Source organism: Oenanthe melanoleuca, chromosome 4 (assembly GCF_029582105.1).
Source record: "Oenanthe melanoleuca isolate GR-GAL-2019-014 chromosome 4, OMel1.0, whole genome shotgun sequence".
Classification (NCBI taxonomy): Eukaryota; Metazoa; Chordata; class Aves; order Passeriformes; family Muscicapidae; genus Oenanthe; species Oenanthe melanoleuca.
In genome coordinates this window covers 64,269,635-64,294,407 of record NC_079337.1, presented here as the reverse complement: position 1 = coordinate 64,294,407, position 24,773 = coordinate 64,269,635, and the positions used below count along the sequence as shown (strand labels likewise).

At 44.5% G+C, this 24,773-nt stretch overlaps 2 protein-coding genes across 4 annotated transcripts in view; one reads left to right on the top strand and one right to left on the bottom strand.

Annotated features, from left to right (window-relative positions):
- Window positions 1-2,904, bottom strand: part of RMND5A (required for meiotic nuclear division 5 homolog A) — a 24,150-nt gene extending 21,246 nt beyond the window's left edge. Inside the window, exon 1 of the mRNA XM_056490877.1 lies at window positions 2,617-2,904. Coding sequence (XP_056346852.1) covers window positions 2,617-2,758 — 142 coding nt within the window. The 5' untranslated portion in view covers window positions 2,759-2,904. The remainder of the gene's footprint in view (window positions 1-2,616) is intronic.
- Window positions 2,893-24,773, top strand: RNF103 (ring finger protein 103). Of its 3 annotated transcripts, none has more exons than XM_056490875.1 (6): window positions 2,893-3,163; window positions 7,872-8,345; window positions 8,676-8,931; window positions 11,082-11,221; window positions 20,588-20,703; window positions 22,740-24,773. In XM_056490875.1, the coding sequence occupies exons 3-6, from the start codon at window positions 8,706-8,708 to the stop codon at window positions 24,316-24,318; spliced, it is 2,061 nt and encodes a 686-aa protein (XP_056346850.1). In that variant the 5' UTR covers window positions 2,893-3,163; window positions 7,872-8,345; window positions 8,676-8,705; the 3' UTR covers window positions 24,319-24,773. The 3 variants fall into 3 exon arrangements, with proteins under 3 accessions (XP_056346850.1, XP_056346849.1, XP_056346848.1); XM_056490874.1 differs by lacking the exon at window positions 2,893-3,163 and adding an exon at window positions 3,253-3,507; XM_056490873.1 differs by lacking the exon at window positions 2,893-3,163 and having other exon boundaries at window positions 5,805-8,931.

Genomic DNA, 24,773 nt, shown 5'->3' with positions numbered 1-24,773 from the left:
CATTGCAGCAGAAACCCAACTCCAGGAAAGCAATGAAAATGTCTACAGAGGAAAAGTCATCAGAGCTGTAGGTTTTCCCTCTGCACCCCTTTCTTTCAGCTCCAATCAATCTATTAGCTACTTGCACTAACTCAGCAGGAAAAAGCCTGCAGCCATCCCTCCTGGTAATTCAGGATTCACAGATCAGAGAGACAGCTTCTCTCTGTGATGTGTGTGGTCAATTTAAAAAAAAAAAAATTAAATATATTGGCCCACAAACACTGGGCACAGAGCAGAGTCCAATGCCAAGTTTACTCAGCTAGACACACTTATACCATCCAAGAATATGCAATCCTTGGCTACTCCAGAAAGACAGATTTATTAAGGGAACAGAGAAGAAAAATAAATTTTGTCTTCCCATTCACTGGCCTGAGCATAGGGCTGGTCTGCCCTTAGGCTTTAACATGTAATCAGCTCAAGACATTATAATACACTGTGGTGGGGGGAAAAGGAAACCAGTTTAGAGGTTAAAGCAGTTTCTAATAGTTTCTTTTTCTCCACCCACTTCCTTTTTTTATCCACTGCCTATTTAAGGTCTTTTCATAGATCTTTGCTCTCAGATCTTGTCCTAACTTCTTCAGCAGTGAGGGCTTTCATTTCTCTTTTTTTTTCCTTCAAAATTACATCCAGGAGCCTGTTTCTGCAGTTCATAGCCCTGAATTAGATTTCTACATTAAAATGTCTGGCTGCTTTCAATTCTATCCATTTTCAAAAATCCTCAAGATAGTGTACAAAAGATGAAAAAAACCTGTTCTTTTTAGAAAGTTACAAATAACATGTTAAAGAAAAAAGAAAATAGTAAGAATTTTGGCCCCTATGAATCCAGCTCACCCTCAGATACCAAATTTGAAGAGTCTCTAGATGTCTGAGGGTGCACTAACAATATATTGGCTTCATTCTAGAGCACTTACTAAAAGAAAGCTCAGTTTGGGATGTGCTCTCTGGAACAGCATCACTTGGTAAGTGCTGAAATTATGTCCAAGTGCCATAAACAGCTAATCCAAGCTTGGATGGAAAACCCAATGAGGATCCTGAAGGAATCATACACTAGAATCTTCTAAATTCATTACAAAGATAGTAAAAGCTCTGGAGCTGCAACAGGAATGTCACAGTCAAACCTTTACAGCCCAACAAAGAGCAACACAAGCATGAGGGCACACACACAGCTCTCCAGGCAAGGTCAGCACCTCTGTTTGTGAAGACACATATTTTAGTGACTGCCTTCAATGCCCGAACTCAGACAAACTGCACAAATAACAGCTACTGAAACACAGTTCAAAACAATGCCAAAAATACCGAGCCTTATTCCATCCCAAATAAATGCCTCACAATTGGAATTCCATGTTTGCTCTCTATAGAAACTCCTGGGTACACACAGAGCAGCTCCAGCACATTCGTGCTTGTGTTCCTGCAGCTATCCACACTCTTGAGTAAGCTTTGCACCTGTATTTGCACAGGACCACGGCAAACACATTTTCCCCCAACCAAACAAAAACAAAAGCAGAGCAGCAGCACAGTTGCTCTCAAGTTTGGTCTCAGGAGCCTGCAAGTTCCTATTTTTAATCCCCGACCCATCACTTGCTTCCTGCATGGCCTTGGGTAAATCACTTCAGCTGCCTCTCCATTCCCTCCCACTCCATAAACACGGCACTACCTCCATCTCCGGGATTTCGCAAGGTTTCAACGCGCTGTGTTTACAGCCCTCGCAAGTGCCCAGCATTAGCTGTGACACAGCCAAGCCTTGTTTACGTCCTGCTGAGCGCGGCTTTACCCTGAACACCGCCAAACCCGGCCACAGCAAAGGAACACACAACTCAGGGACACAGGAAAAGAGAAACAAAAAAAACGAAAAGGAAAGAAAAGAAATGGGGGCGGGGAGTGGGGAAAGCAAACAGGTCAGCTCTGCCGTATTTCCTCTGTATTCCCCCTAGGGTGACCAACCCCTTTGTAGCCCAACATAAAGGGTCATGAACACACTGACCAGGGTCAGGCCAGACCTGCTGACCAGGAACAAACAAACCTGTCCTGCAGCACACACGGGGCAGGAGAGGCCCGGGAGGGCCGAGAGGATCACAGAATCGTGGAATATGCTGAGTTGGAAGGGATCCACCAGAACCATCGAGTCCGGCTCCTGTCCCTGCCCAGGACAACCAACAGCCCCACCATGGGCCCGAGAGCATTGTCCCAACACTCACTGAACTCTGTCAGGCTGGAGCCGTGGCCGCTTCCCTGGGGAGCCTGTTCCAATGCCCAGCTACTCTCTGGGTGAAAAACCTTTTTATGATATCCAACCTAAACTTCCCCTGCTCCCACCTTTTAAATGTACGCCGTAAACAACGCCCCGAAATCTCCGGGGCTAAGGGTAAGAGCGCCGGCTCAATCCCCAGCACAAAACCCTTGGGGTGGGGGGATCCCTGAAGCAAGGGCTCTCCTTAGGGGGGTTCCCAGCCCACAAGGGCCGAGGTTTTGAGAGGTGTCCAGCTCACAACGCCCCAAATTTTGGGCTTCCCCTCCCCGGAGGGAGGAGCGGGACCGCGTCCCCTCGGCAGAGGGGGGTACGGGGGGGTCTCCACGTACTCTCGGTCTGCAGGATCTCCCTGCGCAGCCCTCCCGCGTACTGGATCAGCTCCTCCAGGCTGCGCTCGCAGAGCTGCCCGTATCCCGAGAACTTCTGCAGCACCTTCTCCAGCTCCCGCTCCACCGTCACGCACTGGTCCATCGCGCCCGGCCCGCGCTGCTCCTCCTCCTCCTCGTCGTCCTGCTCCTCCTGCTGCCCCGCGGCCGGGCCCCCCGCGCCGCCCGGGCCCGCCGCCAGCCCCGGCCCTCGGGCGGCCCCGGCCCCGCTCCCGCGCCGCACCGTCGCCTCGGGCCAACGCACTTCCGCGCAGGCAGCGCCGTGGACACGCGGGGACCTCGCGACGCACCGCGCAGGCAGCGCCGAGGACGCCTCAGCGAGGGGCCTTCGCGCAGTGCAGGGCGGAGCGGCGATTTTCAGTCAGGCGGCGCGACGGGCAGCCCTGGCCCACGGCCGGCGGGGGTGGGCGGAGCGCTTTTTCCGGTGTCGCGGTGGGATCAGGAAGCGCTTCCCGGTCAGGCGGCGCGTGGGAGTCAGCCTGCGAAACGGGTACACCGGGGGTGCTGCGGGTCAGGCAGGAACACGGGCAGCTAAGCGCGGGGGCCTGACGGGCGCTGTTGCCATGGTGACGCCGCGGCCTGAGGGGCGCCAGGCCTGGGACGGCTCCTCCGGATCTGGGCCCTTTGCGCCGGGGGCGGGTTAGGGCTGGGGTGGGAGCGGTGTCACTGCTGGGTGACCCCGGGCGGTACCCGCGGCACAAAGGGTTCTCCCCAGCCAGCCTGCGGGGAGCGCGTCCCGCAGCTGCCACAAACACCGCATGGAGCAAAGCTGAGCAGCGCCAGGGCTGAGTGAAGGAACCAGGCGAGCCGGAAACGCATTTAACCTGGCGTTGGGTTGGTAATTGCTCGGTAAACTTCCTGCTGGTTTCCAATAGGCTGAAGTGCAATGGACTAGCAGCGAGTTATAAAAATGTGCTCAAAGAGATGCCTCAAATCGAATTCCTCTTGGTTAACACCAGCTCCAGGCACATTCAGAGGAGACCATCAGGTTGATGAGAAGGATGAAGCGCTTCTCCTGTGGGGAGAGAATTGGGATTATTCAGCCTGGGAGAAAGCTCTGAGTGACCTGTGGCCTGCCAGTACCTGAAGGGAGCTTTGAGAAAAGATGGGGCAAGACTTGACAAGGGCATGTAGTGACAGGATGTGGGGGAATGGCTATAAAGTGAAAGGGAGCAGGTTTAGATTGGATATTAGGAAAAAATTTATTACTGTTGGGGTGGGGAGGCTCTGGCACAGGCTGCCCAGGGAAGCTGTGGATGCCCCATCCCTGGAGGTGTCCAAGGCCAGGCTGGTTGGGGCTCTGAGGAACCTGGACTAGTGGAAGGTGTCCCTGCACATGGCAGAGGTGTTGGAAATAAATGGTGTTCAAGGTCTCTTCCAGCCCAAACCATTCTGTGATTTTTTGGTGATGGCTCTATGAGCTTTGGTATTTGGAGCAGTAGGCCAGGACACACAGCACTCTGTGTTTTGAGTAGCACAGTACAAAGCTCCTAATAAATTTGGATAAAGTTAAGTGAAAAAAACAGCATATGATCTGAGTCTGGGGTAGTGTTGTTTCATCTGTGTCCCCAGTGCTGGGCAGAATGGGAAAATCTGGAATTCTGTATTCTCACAAGAACACAGGACTTGTGTGATGTGTACTGTCAGTAATTGGTCAGATTTTGGCCCAAATTGCTGCTTTTCTCTGTTTTTGCTCTTTATTTGATCACAAATTATGCTTAAACACATCTAACACAAACATACAAACAGTATCTTCTGGTTTCCTAGGTCATCAGCACAGGGGTTTAATTTGTGAAGTTCTCAACTGCTGTGGGCTCCTTGGTCATCTCAGCACACTCAAGCAAGGACTCCTTATTTATTTATTTATTTTGGACGTTAAACAGAGCTTGTCTTCCCCAAAGGGGCAACAAATAGTTTTTCACTGCTACAAAAACAGAAAATGCAAACTGCCTAGGAAAAAATAATGTCTTTACCTGAAGCTTTAATGATTTTATTATGCTCCTGTAAGGTGGCTTGCCCTGATTGATGTGCGTTTTTGTGCCGTTAATCACTGTGTGTTTATGGCAGATCAAATTCCCGCAGGGGGTGACCATCAGATCCAGTTGCGGCTGCGGAAAGCCCTGATCACCTGCCCGGTGTCACAGCTGACCCCGAGCACGGGGTTGGGCTTCAGAGCCTCCCGGCGTCCTGTCCTACCTGAATTCCTGTGTGAATCACCGCCAGATCACCCGACTGCCTCACCCAAATGGCAGGGGGTGGAACTGGATGGTCTCTGAGGTCCCTCCCAACCCAAACCATGCCAGGATTCCACGGTTAAACAGCCAGGACTTTAGCTGAGCTGTCACTAGTGGTCACTGTGTTACAGATTCACACCTTTGGTAAATCTGCTTCCCGTTGGCCGCTTGTACAAAGCAGGAAACATCTTCTCATTTAAAATTCCTCTGCCAAAAACACAATAATGTCTGGGCTGCTGCCATCTTGCTTTGAGACTCTCACAGAAGCTTCTTTGTTCTATTTAATATCAATTACAAGGAGGCACTGTTTCATATCACATCTAAAACATATTGAGATGCACCCATGTTGATAAAGAAGCACGTCAAGAATTTCTGTGTTAGTGAATTCCCAGAAACTCACAGAATCGTAGAATATCCTGAGTTGCAAGGGACCCACAAGGATCATTGAACTCCAATTCCTGTCATCAAAGTAAATTCTATTTGCAGGGCTGGCTCTTGGGAAAATTGTCAGGTTGTTTGAATATTAGTTTGCTGAACTGTTATCTTGATAAACTCGTAAAAAATGATGTGATGTTATTTTAACATGGTAAAGGATTAAGACGGTTAATCCTCTGCTTTACTGATTCCAAAATGACAATACTTTTCTTAATGTTCCCCATAGAGGTCTGGAAAGTGGGTTATTGTCCCTGTTCCCAGGCTGCACAGTCAGCAACTGCTCCTAGGAGAGGATGGGGGAGGAGAGGGAATCCTTTTTTTTACCAAGGGGCAGCAGATAAAAAGACTGCAGGTTTGGCTGTCTGACAAGGAAAGGTGGCTGTCCCAGTTCTCAGGATTTGGGCTCACTAGCTCCTGAATTATAGTAATTTTTTTTTTTTTTTTTTTTTTTTTTTTGCTGCCAGAATTATTTAAAAGCAGATCCTTGCTTTGGGCTTTTGTTTAAAGGTGGAATTTATATTCTCCATTCTCTTCACATTTGTAATATTTGCTCTGTGAGCATAGGACTGACTGACTGATGACTGTTTAATGGTGTTAATTAAGTAGCGTTAACCCTGGGGTCTTTAAAAATGCCAGCGTGTGTCATCTTGGTGTTCAGCCCCAATGAATTTCAATTCACTCTTAAGATATTTAGATTTTCCAGATAGTTAAAACTCCCTGAAAGATTGTTTGCAGGTGACATGTCAAAGGCATTCTGAGTTACAACTGGAAACCAAATAACAGCTACATCTAGAAAATGGAATATTTTCTGGTAGGGTCAGCGTCGTGCATCAGGGATGCAGAGGTGGGGAGGGAAGAGAGGACCAGGGACCCTGGGAGAGCCACTGGATCCATTTAGCTTTGCTCTGCCAGACCTTTATTTAACTCATCACCTGCAGTTCTTGGTTGTACCCGTCCCCCATCCGGGTGCTTCAGTGTTGGCAGCTGCTTTGTTTTGGGTTGTTTTGGGGGGTTTTGAATACTGGCTTGAAATATCATTTGTACTTTCCTGAAACGACTCCGGGGCTTTGAGTTCTGGCAGATGATTGGCTTTGTCTCTGCAGGGGCCTCATTTAGCTCAGCCCATGAGCACTCGGAAATGACACGCTGGTGACAGCCTCCCCAGCAGTTGGTGTTGCAAATAGTTCAGCTGTGAGCGTAGAGGAGTAATTGTTGTGAGGTGCCTTCCTGCCGGGACAAGTGAGGGCACCCCGAAGAAATTACAGGGGAGAATCAAAGGAATCTACTGGAGTAGGGTCTGAGCTGCTCATGTAAAACAAACAACCCAAAACAAACAGAACTCAAACTAAACAAAAATCCCCACCCCAACCCAACAATGTTTTGTAACTAAACTTAAATATACAAACTCCTTCTTCAAACTCCCACCCATTACTTCACACGGGTGGGAGTTACTTCACACTCACTTGAAACAAAAGGTAGAGAAATCAAGCAACTTCTTGTGACAAAATAAACGGGACTTCACAAAGCTTCTGGAAAAGTTCCTGGGGCACTTTAGAGCTCAGAGCCTGCCTGAGGCGCTCTGACAGGTGATGGGAAATGTGTGTTTTATTGACTATCCCCTTGCTCCACCAGCTGCAGGGACAAAGCCACTCCCTCGGTTTTTGCCAAGGGCAAAGGATTCATCTAACCGATGCTTTGCCACCTGCTCATTAGGAGACGGGTCCCGGCTTAGGCAGGGGAAGTTTCTCAGGCTGCAGTGGCTGTGAAGGAGAGAAAAGCACTTGGCCCAGTTCTGTGAGCCCCTCCACCGGGCTGTGCCTTCGGGACCTTCTGTCCCACCTGGCCCTGCCACCGGGGCTTGCTGCAAACTCAGCGGAGATGCTGAAATCCCTTTGCATTGAACAGAGCAGCACCAGCAGATAAAAGGTGTGCAGTCCACTTTTATATTTTCGAGATAAAAATGTTGAAGAATAAAGTTGTGTATGACAGGTGGAAGGGCACATTTACCAGCCTATAAAGTCTTTGAGAGTAGCTACATCATCAATCCCTCCACTCTTCCCCTTTCAAGACCAAAATGAGCCCATTCCTGAAGAACACACTGTCATGATTTTTCTTCTGGAAGAGGCTGTGTTGGCCGTGTCCCACAATAAGCTGAACCTGGGTTGCTGAGTTTTTTTCCTTTTTAAATTATATCAGCACACTGAGAAACCTGTAAATGTGTTTTAAAGGCTCTGAGGAGTACAGTGATTTAAATGCTTTCTTCCAGATCAATATTATTGTGCCTTTTTGAAAATTGATAGTACAGAATTACAGCGTGTACACTCTGGGGGGTTCTCAGTGTTTTTAAAATTAAGCTGTGCTATTTTTGTGCTCATCTGTATGAGCTGCCAGTTTTCATGCAAATAATGGATTCTTAAAATAACTGAATATACAGAAGCACTGTTGAGTTTCCTTCAGAGGAGAGCCTTCACCTCAACGCAGCAGCTTGATTTTAGTACATTTTTAGTAGGTTAAATTGTATCTTTGCAGGCCAACGCTTCTTGTACAGCCTGGGATGGTTCGAGGATCCATTTCAGCGGGGATCCATGCTGCAGTCTAAAATGCTTCCAGCGTGAACACAGTCCCAACTTAAACCCTTGTGCGAGTCGGGGTGCAGCTCCCGCTTGCCTTTGGCTGTCGCTTTGGCACAGGCTCTCAGCGCTCGAGTGCCGAGGCGAAGCTGCAGAGCCCGACCCGTGCAGATGGATCGCACTGTGGAATTTGCTTTCGCGCCAGCCAAGGGCCGGGAGCGGGGCTGGCGTGCGGGAATGAGGAGCGGAGGGATCATCGCTACACCCAGCAGCCCGAATCCAAACAAACTGTGTCCACTAAGCTGCCCTGAAACTGCCCGAACAGATCCGCCCTGCAAATAACGGCCCCCAGTTCTGGCTCTGTAAATATTTTTCTTTTCATGAAAAGCGTCAGCCGAGTCGGATCCTGCCCTCTCCCTCCCCGATATCCGAGGTATTTATTATTTTTCTCGCAGCAAGCGCAGCCGCAGGGTCCAAAGTTGCAGCCGGGAGCAGGAACGCGACCGCCCCCGAGCCCGGCGATGCGGGGTCGGGCCGCAGTGCTGAATCACGGCGGGGGGAAGGAGAAGGGGGAGAAGGGGAAGGGGAAAAGGGGAAGGGGGGAAAGGGGAAAAAGGGGCAGGGGGGCGGTGCCGGCTGCTCACGTCACTGTTATGTCTCCGCGGCTCCGCCGGGGCGGGGACAGCGCCAGCGGCGGGCGGGAGGCGGGGGGGCCGCGGCCCCGCTCCCCTGACAGCCCCCGCTCCCCTCCCTCGCTGCCCAGCCCGGCCTCCGGCTCGGCGCTCCCGGGAAGATGTGGGTGAAGCTGTGCTGTTTGCTGCTCTACTTCCTGGCGCTCTTCGTGCTGGCCCGGGTGTTCGAGGCCGTGGCGTGGTACGAGAGCGGCTTCCTCGCCACGCAGCTGGTGGACCCGGTGGCGCTGAGCTTCAGGAAGCTGCGGACCATCCTGGAGTGCCGCGGGCTGGGGCACTCGGGGCTGCCCGAGAAGAAGGATGTGCGGGAGCTGGTGGAGAAGTCAGGTACGCGGAGCTCTCCCGTGACCCGGGGGGACGGACGGAGGTCGGTGCCCGGCCACCCCCGCCTGGGCTCCGGCCGCCCTTGGATGGAGGCGCGGGCGCTGCTTCCCTTCGCAGGGCGGGTTTGGGGAGCGAGCTGGCTCCCCCAGCGAGGGGATCCATGGAGGGAGCCCGGGCACCTCGGGGGTGACGGTCAGAGCCCGGCGGCGTTGTGAGCCCGAGCGGGCTGCGCCGAGTGAAAGGCCTGCTCTGGACGGGGCACCAGCAGCGGCCCTTCCCTTCCCTTCCCTTCCCTTCCCTTCCCTTCCCTTCCCTTCCCTTCCCTTCCCTTCCCTTCCCCTCTTCCCTCCCCTGGCCCGGGAGTTCCGCTGCGGGCGGTCGGGTCAGTGCGGGTGGCACAGATGGGACCGAATGTCGTCTGCCGTGAAAAACGAGGAGAGACTCCAAATAGCTGCAGTGGGTTACTGTTTACAGCTGGGGCCAGCTTGTTCCCGTGCAGTCCCTCCCGTTTGCTGGGTTTTTTACAGGTACGGTTATCAAGATGGGCCCCAAGGAAAGCAATGATTTCATAGCTGAGGAGCAGAAGGGATGGGTACCCAGGGTTGAGATGGTTTTATACAAGGGGAACAGAACTAGTTCCTGCATACAAAAAACAGCTTGGAAAAGGCAGGGGGGCATTTTGGAAGTAAGGAGAACCAGGTGAAGGAGATGGAGACTTCTCGGGGCTGCTGAACAGCCCCGGGGGGATGAGCAGTGGAGATGTAAGAATGGCAGAAGTGCCCTGGAAGTAAGGATGCTGCCTGGAGCAGCCGGGGGGAGCTGGCCCCAAGGACTGGGAGATGGGGCTGATGTAATAGCTCTAGTGCCAGCCAAGCAGGAAAATGTGAGTAGCTGCTTTTAAATCAGTGATGGAAGGGCTGGTGATCCAGGAGAGAGAGAGAAATCCCAGCAATCGGGTTAGGTAGTGAGGGTCTTATGTCTGGACAGGAGGGAGAAGAATGTAGTGCCTGCCATATAACCTTAAAAATGCTGGTTTAAATAATTTATATTAATCCTGGGCATTTAAATCTAATTTGCTGTTAATGTTCATTGTTTATTTATGTTTTTATGTTGTCTATTGGCTTTGCTGCTCCAGCATTAAAAAGCATTAGGCACTTTCACTTTTGTTTCCAATTACTTTCAGTCCTTGGCTGTCAGGTACTTTCATGATGTCATGATGTTTGGGTTGCATATGCTTCAGGGAAGTGTTTAACTCCAAACAAACTGTATTAACAACTTCTTCAGATGTCATGGAAACACTTCTCATACCAACAGGCTTTGCAGCATTTTTCTGTGGTTGCATTTTGGGTTTTTTCCCCTCTAAATTTTATGAATATTTTTGCAAACCCCTCAAGGGTTTTAGCTGTTGCACTTATTTTTGTATTTTTAAGGAAACTGGTTTTGGACAAGACTTCATTTCTTAAAGCTTAGTAGATTACTTACTAGAATGCAGGTTGTCATTAACAGTGTTTGTAATGATTGTGAAACAAAACACGAGAAGGAAATGAGATTACGAAGGAAACATAATCAGATGATTTTACTGTGAGCTCTTTACATCGCTGCATTTGGAGTTCATGGGAACTTTTCCCAACTGTGCAAACAAAAGCCAACAGCGAAATTATTCTGCCTGAGATTTTTACTAGCAGTAGGACCAAAAACACTGGGTTTTGGTCAAGAATTAATGATTGAAATTTGGAAGTCTGTTTGAATTATCAGTGTTAAGAAATTGCTTGCTGCAAAATTGCAATCCTGTGAAACGAAAGCAAAGATGTATCGACTAAAATTGCTCTCAGCTACTGAATGTTGTTATTTGTAGAGAATGAGCCTTAGAAGATGTTATTTTACTCCTTTGTGTGCTCGTGCATGTGTGGTGCATCTGTGTAATCAGAAACACAGCATTTATGTCTTCTGTGGTCTGACTGAAGTCAAATTGTTCGTAGTCACATCACCAGAGATAGAATTATAGTAACAACTTAAAGTTTAGCTACCTTTGTACTGAAAAGGTTCTCTGAGCAACCATGCAAATATGGTTGGTTAAACTGTTACTAGAATTCCTGAAGTAATCTTTCTACAGTGCCATTTTAATTTAATTTTTCCAATTGTTTCTCTTTCAGGAGACCTCATGGAAGGAGAGCTTTATTCAGCTCTCAAGGAGGAAGAGGCTTCTGAATCAGTTTCCAGTACAAACTTCAGTGGTGAAATGCACTTCTATGAGCTTGTAGAAGACACGAAAGATGGGATCTGGCTGGTACAGGTATATAAATTTGACCATTTTTTAAAAAATATATTTATCACACCCAAAATGTGTTTCAAAGGAGGGTAGTTAACTAGTTGTAAAAATGTGTAACAGAGAGATGGTGATAAACTTCACCTGGGAGATGAGGAATAGAGGGATAAAACGGGAAAAGCTGGAACTGCCAGAGTTCCTATACAAACAGGAAGAAAAAAAAAACTTGTTATTCTTTGGATTGCTTTTTGAAAAGCAGGCACTTTAGAACCAGAAATCAAGCAGAGCAGCACATACTGAAGTACAGAGAGTATGCAAGTCCTTGGCCCTGGGTTTGTAAGAGCCTTGTAATGTGTGAAGTAGGTGCATTAGTACAGATTCTCCCAGCTGGCACAGGCTTCTGGTGCTGCTCTTCCTTTTTGTTGTGTTACATGCTCAGACCCAAACAGTTTAAGTTTCTGCTTGTCTAAGGGGCTTAAAGCACTTGTAAAATCTCTGTTGGCTCTTCACAAAGGCAGAAAGGATCTCAGTCTGCCAATTTCCTGGGCTAGCAGGCTGCTTCTACAACATATTCCAGTGGCTCAAAGTTAACATTCTCCCAAACCTTTTGTGGCTGGCAATGTTACAGTCTGTTTTCCCAGGGCTGCATGAGAACAAGAGATTATTTAGGAAAATAAAGACAGACTTTTCCCAATAAGATTCTGAAGCAATTAATCATCATTCCTGAGAACATAAGTAACCTAGACCAAAATGTAGAAATTATTTTTCTGTGTCAACTTCTCTGTTGATAAGAGGGTACTTTTAAAGGCATAAGTTTCCTCCTAACAGCCACATCAGGTAAATTCCCCACCAGGCAATTAATTGTCCCATAGACAGCTCGTACCTGGTTTTTCTGGTCTCACTTCTTGTTTTCTGTTTAAGAGGAAGTCATTAAATCTTCATAATCTGTTTATTAGACCTACACTGTCACCACATCAGATCTCACCCCAGAATAGACAAGAAGACAGATACCTTCAGACTCAGAATGGCATTTGTGTTTTGGGAAAGATATATTTGGAGTTTATTGAATCCAAGTTTGAGGTTTAAATCATACAGGAGGGCATTCTTCAAGCAGAGAGAGAGAGTTGAAAGGCAGTTTACATGTCCCCAAGCTAGTTGACAAATACAAGCATGAATATGCTGTGAAAAACCTTCCCTCCTTCCCGTGCAGCTCAAAAGGGTGAAATATGATAGTTCTCTGTTGTCTCTTGCTTGCAGAATTTTACTTGTAATGTATTTTCCACTGCCATCCTAATGGCAGGTCAGATAGGCTGTGTTTTGATATCTCCAGTGCAATGAATGTTGTCATCATTCTGGGAATATTTGCACAGCTATTCAACTGGTCACAATAGCTGTGGAAAAAAAAATGAGTGGAATTTACTGAATAATTTACTTGCTGAACACTATTTGTCTGTTTCTCTACAATAAAAACCACAAGAGATGTTGAATTTCAATTTTTCATTCTTGCTTTTCGGGTTTTCATCACTCTGAGTTTTCATGTGCTCCGTTCCCCAGCACAACTCCTGTCTGGATAACTCCTAGGATTCTTCATGTCCTTTCACAGGTTTTCCCACGCTCTTTTCTAAGACCTCATCCCTGCAGAGCTGGTTTTTACCATCACTTTCCAGTTCTAACTCTTGATTCCCTCCCTTGCCCATCCTCCTTTGCTGTTAGGAATCCTGTGGAAACTTTCCAGCTAATTAACCAGCTTCTTGCTCATGCAGGGGAACGAGGATGCCTCATGGGTGGGTTTGGTGACCATGGGCAAGGTCGGAGATTCCCCTGCTCTGTTGCTGCTGGCTGGGAAGCAGAAAGGATCTCCAGATCCTTTTCCGTATCCTGAGCTCTGAATCCCTGTTCTTTGGGGGCTGCTGCAAAGAGCAGAGGGAGAGGAGCACTTCTGCCTCAGCTGGCACTGTGCTGTCGCTTGAGTTGGCTTGAACACTTCATGATGATGTATGAGAGGACTGAGACTTTGAAGATGATTTTTATTTTCCAGTGCATATAAATGAAATTTCTGGTGTGGCACAGGCTGGGAATGTGATAGCCATCACTGTCTGCAGAGAATCAAAGGAAAAAGTGGAAACAATTACTATTTCTTGATATGCTTGACAAAAATTGAGGTGCGAATTTATCATTTAGAGTCAGCAAGATGAATTCCTTTAGGAAAGTCAAAGTCAATACACAAGGAATTAGTGTTTTGTGGCTTTGTTTCTTTGTTTTCTGGAAATCCACATGCAAAGAAAGCATCAGGTCCAGTGGTAATTTGTTTACCAGTGTAGCTGTTCACAGCTCCTGTGCAGGGTTCCATAGAGCCACAAACAGCAGCATGTTCTTTCTCCTATTAGCTCATGATCTCATCACCTTTCCTTTTATGCCATTCTTCTTGCTTGCCAGCTGCTGCTGTGCACTTCTTTGGCTGGCAAGGAGGGTGACTGCTAGTTTCTGGAGCTGCTTCTCTGGTTGGTTAGGGGAGTTATATGTAATGTTCTTACTTTTCCAGGCTCTGGTTAGTCTCTATAAGCCTGTCACATCCAACAGTATCATAGTCATTATGGCTTTCGAAAATGATGTACAGATAAAAATCCTCTTTGAAAGAAGTTAAAATCTAAATGAATGTATTATTTTATTTTTAAAAGTCTCTGCTGCAACATAGTGACAGAGAGAAGTAAAGGGAACTTCTTGTCATTGAAGTACGAGGACAGACATTTTGATTGTGTCTGATAGAGCTGCAAAGGCCATTATTATGGATCTAAAATTCTGTAGTCTATTCTGCATCTCAGTTTCTAGTTCAAGTGGTGTAGTCACAGGGCAAGGGATGTGCCTACAGCATTTTGGTAGTGATGATTTGTTTGTTCTTCCTTTTGCTTGCATGTAGGATGAGTGATTTTCATATTTATTTGCCTTCTGAATTTTGCCAGGTGATCAGCTGTTCTTGCTAAAAAAAAACAAAAAACAAAGCAGACACACTCAATTCTTTCAAAATATATAATTCAGTATTTGTGTCTTTTTCAATAGCTCTTCAGGATCATTTACCACAGGATACCTGATTTTAAGTTTCAGTTTTCTTCTTGAGAGGCTTCACATCCAGTCAAGAGTGCAGAATACCATCAGCTGGAATGTAATAGTCCTTGTATTGCCTGTGTGTCTGTGTTAACTCATTGCAGAAGCTCATTTATTCTCAATCTCTGACTTAACTGACAGCATAACTTACTGTCCAGATCAGTGCATAGGTCACCTCCCCTTCTTGGAGAAACCGCACGTAATTTTGAGGTGTTTAATTTTTGTATGCTGTGATGGATGTAGTCTTTGCCTATTTTGATGTGATTTCTCACAATCTCTTTCTCAGAAAATAAGGCAAAAAACCTTCAGATATCTTCAGTCCATATGGGTGGATTCTGAATGAGTTGTGAATTCTTGGGAAAGAGAGTCTAAGTGGATATTCAGTTCCATTAACACATTGTCAAGTAATAAACAGAAAGGGAGATGTCTCAGATCTAATAGGATGCAGACATTAATGTAGAAACTTATTGACATTATCTGGAATAAATGAGCTTTTTTCCAAGCTTCTAATAAGTAAATTACCAGTCCATTTATAATTAATTTTATTTTTACTTCTGTTTTATATATAGAAGCAGAGTTTGCAGCATAGTTGTTCATAAAAAAGGGTTCTAGGAGTAGAGTTTTTTCAACCTTTTTGTCTTTGTGCATCCCTAAAAATCTTCCAAGGCATGTATGGAATCTTTACAGTGATACAGAGTTCCTCTGCTCATTTACCCTCTGCAGGCACTGTGGGGGAGTTCATGGGTGTCTTGAATTGGAAACCACTGAACCAAACAGACAGTTCTCATGTTCATACAACCTTACCAGTTCATGAAATGAGTTAGAAATCAGTTTTGCCTAGGGCAAAACTACACAGGTTTTTTCCAATTCGAATGTCTGTATTCCTTATGTGGAGTGACTTGCTGAGGCTGGATGAGGACTGATTGCTCCTGAGAGAGCTGCCTGGATATGTGTGTGTGCAGCAGGGAAAGGTGTCTCTTAATGAGTTTTGTTCTTCCTGATGGTGTGAAGTCTGTCACAGTGCCCTAGTGCCCAGAGCTGAGGGGCACTTGGAGTCGTTGTCTTTGTGGCTGAGCTGTAAAACCAAGTTGTGACTCTTACTGTGTGTTTGATATTGTGTGCTGTTGGTATGAGCAGGTGTGCCTGACACTTGCTGTCCCAGCTAGAATTGGTTAAAATAATGAGAGCTGGAGCACATGAGGTGTTTGTTCTGCTTTTGCCCCTCTCTGACTCATTGTCATGCCTTGTGATATTCGAACACTTTTAGTTGTGAGTGAGCTTCAAAACCTACTGAGAACAAATCTCGTTCCTGTGACCTGCTTTGAGATCTCTGTGTACCTGTCTGAAAGAAATTGAACAAAATCTGATTTAAATGTACAGAAAACAGGATAATGCTCAAGTGAGGTCATTATCATATCATGTTCAAGTACTTCACTGGTACCAGAAGAGGAGTCTGTCTTTGCATATTGCACTGCTGCAGCAAACTCTAACATCAGCTGTGCTTTCTCAAGCCTCTTCAATTTCAGTTATATTTTTACTTGTATTTTAAGAATCTGTGTTTCATAAAATAATGTTTAAAAATGCTTAATGATACTTGGAATTTAAGGAGCAGCTGGATCTGTGATGGTTATAAAGTAGCTATTGCAATATTGGTGCATTTACCCAATACACTTTGAGTTTGGATTAGGCAAGAGAGGAAAAGTGCCTTGCTGACTTAGTCCTGTTTTATCAAGTGTATGTATGTTTCTGGTTCTGGGATATTTGCTCTAAAAGTTCTTTAATATAATGACTATGAGTACTTTAACATAGATCAAAATAATTCCATTTTTCAGATTTACTGATTTCTCTAATTGCATTCTTAATTGAACTCTTTAGGGGTAATTCTGTGTAATTCAATGTCATGAGAACTCTTCCAGTGCAAAAGCTCCCTATTAAATTGTCTTTTGAAATCATCAGGATCTCAGCATTACAGAGATGGTGATTCAGACCCTCCAGTCAGAGCCAATCCTCTGGCTGGGTTAGGGAGCAGATCCATTCTGTGATGTGAAGTTGTTAAATAGCAGGGTTACTGTGATCCTATTGGATTCCCTTAGCCCATTAAGATGATTAATGGATTAATTGAGTTACCCTCATTGTCTTACTTGCCACTCTGACATGTGATATGTCACAAATTGTGAACATAGCTAGTAGTAAGCAAAGCTGAGAGGGTTTGTGCTTCTCCACACATGGTGCTTGTTTCCCATCTGTGTTAGCTGATCTCCTAAAAGGTGAGATCACCTATGAGTGACATCTCCTATGAGCTTGGGCTTTATTTCTATAACATTAAACAGAGTGTATGATTGAAAGGGACCTTTTTGATGAGCTAGTTCAGCTTTCTGCTAGACTGTAGAATATGTGTTTAGAAAATATCTTGCTGTCTCTCTTAACACTATAATTGTTCAAATACTCCTGTTGACTGTTTTCTTCTTGGAAATGTGTGTCTGACTTCTGCCTTGGGTGTATTCAGGGCTAATTTGTTCCTGTTGGGCATAAATTGACATTGCCCTTTAGTTTCACTGAGTCCTGATGTCAACCACACTCCTCCCAGTAAGTGAGGTCAGTCAACCAGTTTGTTTTGTCAGGTCTGATATATCCTGGGCTTTGCTTGTTTTGCAGCCAGTTAATATTGATGGCTCATGTTTTCTTGTGGAGCAACTGATAGCCCCAAGCATTTGCTCCCATTGCTGTTTCTAACTGATGAACTCCCCAAGTGTTCTGTTCATTACTGAATTCAATTTCATGTGTGACACTCTGCATTACAAGATTTGTGCAGCTCTTCCTGCATGGCTTTATAATCCTCTTTGCCACATAGATGTGCTTCCCAGTTTTATGTCTTCTACAAATGGCTTTGGGAGACTTCAAGCTCCCGTAGGAAGGGCTTTAATGGGAATATATGCTGAACTGAGCTCTAAGGTAAATCTATTAAGAAGTCTGTTAGCACCTTTCTGGCATTTTGATGTCTTTTTGCTGTAGCCAATTTCTTGCTCATTTTAAAACTTCCTCTTTTTTTTCACTTACTGTAAAAGCCTATCTCTAGCTCTCATGTAAATTTTCCATGTGGCATAGTACATGATACACTACCAAACTACAAACAAGGTGCTACATTCCCTTTTTCTCTTGAAACTCAGTTCTTTTCCTTCAGGGGAAGTTCCTTTCAATCAGGAATGATACATCTTTAGTAATTGCATGCTGGAAAGAGGTGGAAAAGTGTAACTGTCTCTGCACCACTAAAACTTTTTACAATTTTGCGTCCTAATCATCCTATCCGACTGCTGGATTTTTTTTTTTTCATTTGCTTTTAAATATAGCTACAAACTTGTTACTGTCCTGTCAAAATGGGAATTGGTCTGACAGGAGTTTGCAAGAAATTTTCACAAGTTCACCTGTGATCCTGCATGCTAGTTCTAGGATGGAGATATCCTGCTTTGTCTGATTTAAGTGCATTAAGTTATTTGAGTTCTGCTTTCACCTTCAGGTGATGTAGTGTCTTCTCATAAATTTGCTAACTGGTCCATGGCCAGCTACCCCCCCTTCACTGAAAACTGAGTCACAGTATTAATTTAACTTTTAAAATAAAATTATCTTACATTTCTATCCTCTCTTCATTGTTTGGTGATCCTGCTGTTTCTCCCCCTGTTCTATTCTTATTCATATGACTGAAAAACCTTTTGGTACAACTTGTAATAGTCTTTATATGGTCTAACTTGAATAGCTCATTTTTCCTTGCTTTTTTTTCCTTGCCTATCTTTCTTTGATAGCTCTTCCTTTTGACCTTTTTTTCAATCCTTGTAGATTGTCAAACTATTTCTAACCTCTCTTTGGAAGTGATTGCTAGGAAGAAGTGCAGGAGTTGGTAACCTTTTTTTTTTTCCTTACTTGAAATATAAAATCCTGATAGCTTTAACACCATGGGCTTGAAGAACTTCCAGGCCTCTTCCACATACAAATTCCCAGTCTCCTCAGTCACACGTTTTTAAGCTAAATTTTTTATCAAAATTCACACTTCTTAAATAAAATCTGTTACAAGTGTTTGCAGGGTATTTTTAATTTAAACTGAAGTGTATTTTGATTGCTTAACCTGCAGTATTTTCTTGGACTCCCTCATGCACAGAGGTGGTGACTGCTTTCCAAAATACAAAGTCTTGCCTTGGCATGGTGAACTCCCAGTGCTCTAAGTGGGTGTTGTCTGCAAGGAGCAGCTGCAACGGACATGTTTATTTGGATTTTTTTTTTCCATAATGACATAAAAAAGCATGAGCTCAAAATATTTTACAAAGCTTCACTGTGCATTAGAGTTCATCTATGTAGTTACAAAATACAGACTGCTACTTAGGTCATTGTTCTTAAGTATAAATAACTTTCTCCAAGAGGAAAGACTTTTTCATAGGAAGGGAATTAAGCTGGTGTTAAAAATCCCATCAGTGCAGTCACATGACACTAAAATATAATGGTGACTGTATTTGCAACACACTTTTGTCTTGATACTTAAAATGAATGTTGTGGTGCCAGGCAGAAGGGTCAGCAGGATCTGTCTTCCTGCACACAACATTAACATTCTCTCATCACTGTTTCAGAACATGCACGCAGAGTTTTGGAAGAAGCCAATCTCTGAGGAGTTGTACCAAAGAGTAATTCAATCACCAAAGTTTAACTCCTATGCTTACTAACAAAACATAGTGGTTCCTTGCCATGTTGGATGCATTTGTCATGCCATAGTAGCTCTGAGGATATTCTGGCTTTAAGGTGCCTTTAGAAATTTGGTCTCCCTTGACTGAAGTGCATGAAAGGAAGAAGTTTAAAATACCCAAAGCTTCAGTCACATTGGGTGATGTGAAGAAGCCTCAGTAACACAGCAGATTTCCCAGCTGGTTGTCTCAGTGCCTGATGGTTACATTTATTGAATCAAAAAGGCTTTTCTATGTGATGTGTGTGTTTTAAGAATAATTTTGAAGGATTCTTACCTAGATTTTCACCTCCAATGTTATTTAAACATTTTGGGCTTGGAGGAATGGGAATGTAATCTGTGACTTCAGTTTGTTTCCCTATGTAGAACATTCTGCTTGGTGAATTCTTCTATTTTAAGATTCTGAGAGGCTGCTACTTTCCACAAAGCAGATAATATTTATGAGTCTCAAAGGCTGGACACACTTTCTAGGTTGAATCTCAGCATGTCCAAAGAGAACTGTTAATCATGGTGACAGCCCAACTTCCAGGGGCAAGCTGACATTTGAGGTTATTAAGTCAGAAAATGATTGGGATAAGTTTAATGGCGGGTAAACAAATATCTAACAAATGCAAGTTTCAAGATTTAATTTAAAAATATATTTTAAGTGGCTGCCAGTAAGCCTGCAGAAGCATGTGAGGTGTTTCTAAAATAGAAAATGTGACGGCTTGTGGAATAGTGCATGATCAGTCATGTCATTCAAAATTACCTGTCAGCTGCAGGCAGGCAGGGTTTTCTTTTCCTTGTGGGTTTTTTTCCCCCTCCCTGTACGGTTCTAAGTCAGAGGATGAATGCTGCTTCTTTGTCATCTGTGTCAGCAGAGCTTACAGTGAGGTAACCTGAAGTACAGCTTTAATATACTGGGTTAGAACAAATTAAACCTTGGGATATATCACAGCAAGTGATCGTCCTGAAATGGCAGATGGGACACTGGAGTTGGTGGAACAGTCACATAAAGTTGCAGTGAGTCACAGGCAAAACTAAGGAGTCAAGATTCTTAGACATTATCTGGGAGTTTAATCAGTTGTTTCCACTGCTCAGGAATGGCTGTTGGCAGTTTAATCTGGTACCAGGTACATGCATTCCCACTCATTCTCCTTGCTCTGAGACAGTGTTTCTTTGGTATATTATAACTTCTGAGGGAGAATTGTAATAAAATGATGGTTCTTTTTTATTGCAAAGAAGGTGAACTTGCTGCACCCCTCTCCTTTCTCCCACTCTATGAATTGCTTAATGATAGTTTTGTTATTTTGCCAACGTTTTTGTTAACTATCACTGACTTTAGTATCCTAACATGTACTTAACATGATGATGCACTTCTTTCTCTCTGCAGAAACCACATTTCTGTCTTAGAGCTTCACTGTCCAAAGACGTTTACTGTGACTTCCACTTGTACATTCATATTCTGTGTCTTAAAAGAATGGGAAGCAGTATCAATCATAACCAGCACTCTGTTTTTTTGAAACTTGCTCTTTATTTCAGAACCAAACTGACTGTGATTCTAAACTGGTATTTCCTTTTGGCAATAGGTCATAGCAAACGGCAGAAACCCACTGGTGGGTAAAGTCCACTGGGAGAAAATGGTGAAGAAAGTCTCAAGATTCGGCATACGTACTGGCACTTTTAACTGTTCCAGTGACCCCAGGTATATCCTTAAAGTATTATCCAAATCCCAAGAATATCTTAAGGCTCAGCTGTGTTCTAGCAGCAAGGCTTGCTATGTTGTAAAAGTAGCTGTGACAGAAGGTGGCTTTATTCATGTTTTTATCTCTCCTAAAGTCTGCTCAGAATGCTCCATTACATTATTTATCAGCTCTGCAGCTTCCTAAAGCGTCGTGTGGGAAATGCATGATTAGACTGTGGAGAACATAATACAGCAGTGGAGAGGAATGAATAGAATAGTTTGGCCTTCCAGTCCAGGAATTCAGGGAGAAGAACTGTCTTGCTTAGAACAAAGCCAAATATATCAGTTTTAGACTTGTTATATCACCATCTGGATGGGGGAAGCTCAGGTTAGCATGAACCTTGCATACAGTGCCTGCCTCGCAGAATTACTGACAAATCCTGTTCCCTGACAAATTTATGTTTATATATAAACTGGCACACACCCTTGGACAACACACAGTGTGCTGTGCAGGAGTCACTGTGTTTGCATATGATTTCGAACAAGGAAGAAGAGCAGAGCCAAAGAAGCTATTAATAATTCTCTGCTGCTGTAAAAAGAGGCTTTTTTAAAACATTTTGTTGGAGGCGTTTGCTTTACATGACAGGAGACTTTGTCTAGAATTCCAGTGGCATATATGGATACACACATCTTCTGCAGCTTAAGTCCTAAATGTTTACAGAAATCTCAATGTTAATCATAAGAGGAAATTCTTAGGTTTTGTAGTGCTTATGCAAAATAATCTTGTATTTGAACATCTTAAAAATTTGGCAGTGTTTCTCTTTGCATAGCTCCTAAGTAGCCTTAATGTTCTGATCAAATACGATGTTTTAAAATAATTCATTTTTTAAATGCAAAAAACATTTTGTTGAGTAAACCCTTGTGAATAGTTTTCATCAGGTTGCAGCTGAAATTCAGAAGAATACTACATGCTGCAGTAATCAGGATACCATTATTAGTAGGTTAATATCTTATGGCTCTTTCTGAAAATGCTACATTCAGATTCCTGGGCAGGGGAGTTGTAGTTATCTAAATACATGTTGACAGACCCAAACCACAGAGGAGCTAGGTAGGATGGCAGGTGAATGAGGCTGATGGTCCCAATGTGCAGGCTTCTCAGAGATTGTGTGCCTGTTGGCTCTGTCATATTTTGATTGTTAACGCATGCCAGGTATTTCCTTAAAAGAGGACTAGATAATTGGGTGTAGTGATGTTGGTAGGAAGGATGCATGAGAAAAGGGATCTTGTGAGTCATCAGATTAATCTCAGAGTTACTGTGCTCTGGACCATGACTCAGGGTTCAGCCATGAAGAGCCTCTTCTTTTAGTTATGGATTTGGGGTTTATCCCATCTGCCTGGTAGACAGTATGGATATTTTTTTATCCCAAATCATCTAGCAGCATGTGTCTGCTTCCTGCTTCACTGGTTTTATGGCCAGCTCTCTCACCTCACCCCTTAGCCTGTCTGCATCCTGCCAAAATGGTCCCAGTAGGAACTGGACACTTGTCAGCTTTATTAAAGCAGCTGCAAACAGACCAGTGACTGCTCAACTTCACCCCACAGCTGCCTGGCAAAACCAGGATGGAAGGAAATACTGGGAAAGCTGTGGGATATTGAGTTACACTGGAGTGGTTTTCTTCTTGGCTGGAAGGCCAAGGAAAAGTAGCTTCTAATACTAAAGCTTTAAAGTAAAGAGTCAGCTTGTGTATTATTCAAATCCAGTTACAAAGCATAAATGGCTGCATGGCCTTGTTTACTTTAATGACTTGTGAAAATTAACACTATTCCTCTTCCTGTTTTATGAATGCATATCTCTTTACAATATTCCTGTAAGATATAAACATATTGTAAGAATAAATATGCTTTCCCAGAGGATATTGGGTGCCTTTATTTCCTGCTATTATATTATAAGGGTTCCCAGGTGCTTAGCATGTCTCATTTTTGGGCTGAGAATAGAAATGTAAGGACTCAGTTCTGGGGTTATGGAACTGTAATCTAACCTACCGTTTTCTCTGTAGATACTGCAAGAGGAGGGGTTGGCTGAAATCCACCCTCATTATGTCGGTTCCACAAACCAGTACCTCCAAGGGAAAAGTCATGCTTAAGGAATACAGCGGGCGCAAGGTTGAAGTGGAGCACATCTTCAAATGGATCACAGCCCACGCTGCCTCTCGCATCAAAACCATCTACAGCTCCCAACATTTGAAAGAAGAATGGAACAAAAGTGACCAGTACCGGGTGAAAATATACCTGTTTGCCAACCTCGACCAGCCTCCGGCGTTCTTCTCTGCACTAAGTGTAAAGTTTACTGGAAGAGTAGAGTTTATTTTTGTGAATGTGGAAAACTGGGACAATAAAAGTTACATGGCAGAAATTGGTATCTACAAGACACCATCATACATACTTAGGACTCCTGAGGGGATTTACAGGTATGGAAATAACACTGGTGAATTTATATCGCTACGTGCCATGGATTCCTTTTTGCGCTCATTGCAACCAGAAGTTAACGATTTATTTGTTTTAAGTTTAGTTTTGGTTAATCTGATGGCTTGGATGGACCTGTTTATTACACAAGGCGCCACTATAAAGCGTTTTGTGGTTCTTATAAGCACTTTAGGGACGTATAATTCACTATTAATTATTTCCTGGCTACCAGTGTTAGGTTTTTTGCAATTGCCCTACTTAGACAGCTTTTATGAGTACAGTTTAAAACTCTTCAGGTACTCTAACACAACTACTTTGGCTTCTTGGGTGAGGGCAGATTGGATGTTCTACTCTTCTCATCCAGCCCTCTTCCTCAGCACGTACCTTGGCCATGGTTTATTGATTGATTACTTTGAGAAGAAGCGAAGGCGCAATAACAACACAGATGAAGTAAATGCTAATAACCTGGAGTGGCTGTCGAGCCTGTGGGACTGGTACACCAGCTACCTGTTTCATCCCATTGCTTCTTTTCAACACTTCCCTTTTGACTCAGATTGGGATGAAGACCCAGATTTGTTCTTGGAGCGGTTGGCCTTCCCCGATCTCTGGCTTCACCCTCTGATACCAACTGATTATATAAAAAATTTACCCATGTGGAGGTTTCAGTGCCTCGGCACCCATTCTGATGAGGAAATGCTGGAAACCTTTGCAGACAGCGAAAGTGACTCTGACAGTGAAAACAAAGAGGTCTTCAGTAGCGACAGGGAAGTGTCGGAGGACGATGAGCTGAGCACGTGCCACAGGTGCAGCGAAGGGGAGCGTGGCTGCGGTGCTGAGGCCTGTCCGTGTGCCAGCCACTACTGCCACCACGAGCCATGCCAACGCAGAGCCAGCTCCTGCAGCTCATACGGCTCCGCAGGTGACCTGGAGCCAGACTGGTCAGCCTGGCCCTCCGACATGTTGCACTGTACGGAGTGTGTGGTGTGTCTAGAGAATTTTGCAAAGGGCTGCCTGCTGATGGGCTTGCCATGCGGCCACGTGTTCCACCAGAATTGCATCGTCAAGTGGCTGGCGGGTGGGCGGCACTGCTGCCCCGTCTGCAGGTGGGCGTCCTACAAAAAGAAGCAGCCATACACACACCCGCAGCCTTTGTCGAGTGAGCCCCCGTCTTAGCTGTGTGCCCATGTCCTTTGTAAGCTTTCAGGATATTACTGCTTGCCTTTTCAATGTTAGTCACTTAAAAGATTACGTGGTTTGAAGTTTTAGTTTAAATGTTAGTGCAGTGAACTAAAATATACATGATGCTAACGTTAATGACAGAATCATTTGGTTGCCTTGTATGTTGAACTGAATGCAAACTTACCATACAAATAACTTGCTCTCTTCAACATCTGGAAACTTGATGCTGTTTTTGTAAGCACAAAAATCAAGCCTACAAGAGAAGCGTATTCCAGCAAACGTTTACAAGTTAGGATGTGGGTGAAATTGAAATTCTAATCGGAGACAATGGCTTAATTTAAGTGTTTCTTATTTTAGAGTCTGTTCTGCACATCTTTGTTGAATAATGTATGTTGTAAGACAGTACCATTTAAAAAGAAATTGGTGAAATAAATTATTTTAAAATCAGA